The following is a 5160-nucleotide window of genomic DNA, read 5'->3' as shown; positions in this document are numbered from 1 at the left end:
GAGGTCCTCAGACAAGAGTCACCGTTTCTTCTCTTTGCTCAGGAAGAAGAGCAATTTCGTTTGGACACCGGAGTGCCAAGAAGCTCTACGAGAATTGAAGAGGTACTTGTCTAACCCCCCGTTGCTGCACACACCGAAGGCAGACGAGCCGCTTTTCCTCTACCTAGATGTCTCCAAATTGGCGGTAAGTGGCGTTTTGGTCCGAGAAGAATCAGGTACGCAATTCCCTATCTATTACGTAAGTAGAACTTTGGGGGATGCGGAGACCCGTTACCCCCATTTGGAAAAATTGGCATTAGCACTAGTAAGCGCATCCAGAAAGCTCAAACCTTATTTTCAATGCCACCTCATATGTGTAGTAACTACGTACCCCCTGAAAAACATCATGCATAAACCGGAGTTGTCAGGTAGGTTGACGAAATGGGCTATAGAAATTAGCGGTTACGATTTCGAGTATAGACCTCGAACGGCCATTAAATCCCAAATCTTAGCCGATTTTGTGGTAGACTTTGCCCTGGCCATGGTCCCCGAGGTCGAAAGAGAACTTCTGCTGACCTCGGGAAAGGCCACAGGAATTTGGTCTCTATACACAGATGGGGCCTCGAACCTTAAAGGTTCCGGACTAGGGATTGTCCTTAGATCCCCGGCCGGGGATGTCATTCGACAATCTATTAGAACTGCTAGATTGACTAACAATGAAGCCGAGTATGAAGCTATGATTGCAGGTTTGGATTTGGCTCGAAGCATGGGAGCCGAAATAATCGAAGTAAAGTGCGACTCGCTTTTGGTCGCAAACCAGGTGAACGGCGTATTCGAAGTCAAAGACGAACGGATGCAGAGGTACCTCGAAAAAACCCAAGTGGTGCTTCATCAATTTAAAGAATGGACTTTGCAGCACATACCGAGGGAGCAAAACAACGAGGCCGATGCATTAGCAAATTTGGGATCCTCGGTCGAGGGGGAGGAAGTCAACCCCGGGGCAACGGTGCACTTATCAAACACGGCCATAGAAAGCGGACACGCCGAAATATATGCAATGGGCTTAACTTGGGATTGGCGCAATAAGTACATTGACTACTTGCGTGATGATAAGCTCCCAAATGACCCGAAGGAATCACGGTCGCTACGGACCAAGCCTGCCCATTTTTTCCTAGTGGACGGCCAATTGTATCGACGCTCTTTCCTCGGTCCCCTGGCTAAGTGTTTGGGCCCCGGTGAAACGGAATACGTGATGAGAGAGGTACACGAAGGAACCTGTGGAAACCACTCTGGTGCAGAAGCTCTGGTCCGAAAGATTATCAAGGCCGGTTATTACTGGAACCGGATGGACGAAGACTCGAAAAGCTTTGTCCGAAAGTGAGACGGATGTCAGAAGCATGCTCCGATGATTCACCAGCCCGGGGAGTTGCTGCATTCGGTGGTCTCACCTTGGCCTTTCATGAAGTGGGGAATGGACATTATGGGTCCGTTACCCTGGGCACCAGGTAAGGCCCGTTTCATTTTATTTATGAATGACTATTTTTCCAAGTGGGTTGAAGTGCAGGCCTTTGAAAAAATCAGAGATAAGGAAGTCATTGACTTCATATGGGATCACATCATTTGCCGTTTTGGCATCCCCGCTGAGATAACTTGTGATAATGGTCCTCAGTTCGTGGGTGGCAATGTCAACAATTTTCTCGAGGGATTGAAGATCAAGAAAATCGTGTCAACCCCGTATCATCCGTGTGCAAACGGACAGGCAGAATCCACGAACAAGACGATAATCCAAAATCTGAGGAAAAGACTTAAAACATCAAAGCACCATTGCAAAGAGATATTGCCGGAGGTGCTGTGGGCTTACAGGACCACATCCAAATCGAGCACGGGGGAAACCCCGTTCTCATTGGTTTACGGGGCAGAAGCCCTTATCCCCGTGGAGGTTGGCGAACCAACCCTCTGGTTCAGGTACGCTACCGAGGAATCAAACGAGGAGGCCATGGCCGTGAAACTCGACCTCACAGATGAACTACGCGAAAACGCATTGGTCCGCATAGCGGCCCAAAAACAGAGAATGGAAAGATACTACAATCGAAGAGCCAACTTTCGATATTTCCAAGTCGGAGACTTGGTGCTTCGAAAAGTTACCTTGCACACCAGGAACCCCAACGAGGGAAAGTTGGGTCCGAACTGGGAAGGCCCGTACAAGGTAACCGGTATAACGGGCAAACGATCGTACCAGTTGGAGTCCATGGACGGGCAACGCCTGCGTAACAACTGGAATGTGGCTCATCTGAAAAGATACTACTGCTAAGGTATGGCCTCCCGGTATTCTCTTATTAACCTTTCTCTTTTGCAGGGAGTCAGGAACAGGATAAAATTATAATTTAGACCTGAAAACACGTGTTGCACTCTTTTCCTTAGTACGGTTTTTTCCCAGAATGGGTTTTCCGACAAGGTTCTTAATGAGGCAACAAGTACAACGTGTTACTCGACAAAGATAAAAGACCAGCGCCCGGAAATCCGAGGCCACATTCTCCGATCGGGGACTTAATAGCACTAACCCGACCTTGCAGCTCGGATAAGTGCTGGGGGAATACTATGCCCGCATCAAAGACAATCCCTGTCGGAGAAGACGGAGAAGCTCAACACTTGCTACGGCAAAACTGAGGCCCGGCCATCGGCCATAGCCTTCGATGTAAGGACCAAACGATCATAACGAATAGTGTCCCATTTAGCATTTGCTAAGGCAAAACCATGGCCCGGTGACCAGCCATAGCCTTCGATTTAAGGACCAAACGATCATAATGAACCCTGTCCGATTGTATATTTGCTACGGCAAAGGTAGAAGGAATTAAAATTTTCATATGTACAAACATTTCGCAAACACAAAGTTATCAAAAGTTTAGATAGAAAAATCTCGGGTATCTTTCTGTTAAAAGGACTTTTCCCCAATGATAACCGTCGTATTCCGGCATTGTCTCATTCACATACTCTATACTGAATACTGTGCCCGAAATTCGACAAAGGTAACGAGGTCACAATGATCTGAGCCAAAATTTGATGAACTCCCCCAAACGGGGACTGCTACGTCAAAAATTTAGCCAAGGCTGAAAAAATACCGACCCTAAAGGAAATGCCTATCGTAATTCAGAGACGTCTGAACTTATGAAGCATCGGATAAGTCCTACGGGCACGATGAATTGACGACTATGAGTCGACTTGTCCTAAAACGGACCAACGATCATGGAAAAAATATTAGCAAACATTCAAAACGAAGAAACAAGGAAGATGCACTTTTCATTTATACAAGGGATATTTTTACATCAAAAACAAAAGTCCTACAAAGGCAAAAAAATGAAGAGATAAAAGCCAAATACAGGCCCTAAACTACCCCGAATGGCTGGAGCCGGAATGCTCGGACACCGTCCGCTCGGAATCGTCAGAGTCAGAACCGAGGGCATCCTTGGCCTCTCCTTCGATCCTCTAGGCCTCGACAATAAGGGTCGGAAGGTCAGAAAAGCCATGCTCGGCTTGCTCAAGAGTGATCCTCCAAGATTTTCATTTCTCGTACTGAGCAACAATGATAACTTGAGCCTCGGCGGTCTCCACGCTTCTCTGAGCTTCATCCAATTCAGCCTCGGTCTGGGCCAGCTTTGCCTCAAGAGCATCCCGAGCCTCCCCAAGAATATTTTGCATTTGAATGGTTGATTGAAGCTCGGCCTGGAGGGTGTCATTTGCAGCGGCCGTTTCCTTAAGTTCGTTCTTCAGGTCCTCGCACATCCGGGACCTGGTCTCTGCTTTCTCTTCGAACACCCTGGCACGCTCCTGATACCGAGCACTCTCAGATTCAAGAAGCCGGTTCCTCTCGGCCAAGCTGGAAGCATCCGACTTTACCACATCCAACTCCTCCCGGAGTTGGGAGAAAGCGATCTCAAGCTCATCTAGCTTCGAGGAAACTTGAGCGTTATCCCGGTTGAGGCCAATCTTCTCGGCTTCGAGGCTCCGGTTATATTTGGTCATGGCGACCAGTTCACTCCTCATCTGACGGTTCTTGGCCTTTTCTGCGTCGAGCTCGGGCTGAAGATGGGAAAGAGCAACTGCTCGACTCAGCTCCTCCTCCTTCTCCCGAAGATGATGCACATACTTCTCCGTTTCTTTGCCCTGGGCATCCAATTGTCCCTTAAGATCGTCCATCTCTTGTTAGGCACGGATATAGGCTTAGTTGGCGAGCACCACACTCTGCAAAATGAAGTAAGTTCAAAGTTATCGGCAAAATTTAACGAGGCAAGGTTAAGGTTACCAGCAAAGTTATACAAAGACGACCACGAATCTTACCCGGTTGGCCGCGTGCATACTCTCGTTGATAAGGCACTGCCAAGTGACCTCGGTCATCTTCCGCTTATCCGAGTCCGAGACAAAAGTCCTCAGGTAACTGGCCACACCCACCGGACGGGAAAGAAAGATGCAGTCCTCGGGGACAGTTACCACAGCCGATCTTGTTCTCCTCGGCTTCACGCTTGGGGCCGGAAAGATGCGCACCAAGCCATCCCTGGTCCCAGATTCGGAGGTCCGGTTGGCAGACCTCGTGGCCCGAGGAATCGTAAGATGTCCGAATCCTGTGGCTTTGCCGGTAGCGGGGGGAGTCCCCGAGAACATATCCTCAAGATCGACGGGTCTCGGAGCCGGAGTCGAAGAACTTGGAACGGCACCAGCGTCTTCAGCAAAGCTCGAGGGCCCCGTGGTAGCAGCAGACTCGTGCTCGAGATCCGGATGAATATCAGTAGGAGCTTCGACTTCCGGGACTGGCTCAGCCCTTTGGCCGGTTCCAGCAGCGGCCGCTTCCCCAGGTCTTCTTGTCCTTTGAAGGGGAAGCTCTTCGGAGGAGGTTTCACCTGAAATGTCGACGAAGTCAATCGACCTTAAAGGAGCTGGAGAAAGGATTTCTTCCGCACCTGTGTGAGAAGCCGGAACTAAAATCCTTCACCGACCGAAGGAAGAGGTGCAACTACGAAAAACTCCTCCGGTATCAGGGCCATGGAAGGTACGGCATCGACTCTCCAAACTATAATGTCGGGCTCTGTTTCATCCCGTAAGGGCCGAGTAATGCTTCTCGCCCTTTTCTTTTTCGACTGTTGCCCTTTGTCCAAGGGCCTTTTTCTTTTAGCAGCGGTAGCGGCAGCA

At 49.3% G+C, this 5160-nt stretch overlaps 1 protein-coding gene across 1 annotated transcript; it reads right to left on the bottom strand.

The window, feature by feature from the left end:
- Nucleotides 1-3537: 3537 nt before the first annotated feature.
- On the bottom strand, nucleotides 3538-4173 carry LOC132637647 (uncharacterized). The gene has a single exon (XM_060354708.1). It carries the CDS (start codon nucleotides 4171-4173, stop codon nucleotides 3538-3540), a length of 636 nt encoding a protein of 211 aa, XP_060210691.1.
- Between the last annotated feature and the right edge of the window lie 987 nt (nucleotides 4174-5160).

Source organism: Lycium barbarum, chromosome 4, assembly GCF_019175385.1.
Source record: "Lycium barbarum isolate Lr01 chromosome 4, ASM1917538v2, whole genome shotgun sequence".
Taxonomy (NCBI): Eukaryota; Viridiplantae; Streptophyta; class Magnoliopsida; order Solanales; family Solanaceae; genus Lycium; species Lycium barbarum.
Note: the sequence above shows the minus strand (reverse complement) of the source record. Positions and strands in the feature narration are given on the sequence as shown.

What these genes read in the sequence shown, in the direction of transcription:
- LOC132637647 (XM_060354708.1), bottom strand. Translation starts at nt 4,173, where the DNA reads ATGGACGATCTTAAGGGACAATTGGATGCCCAGGGCAAAGAAACGGAG.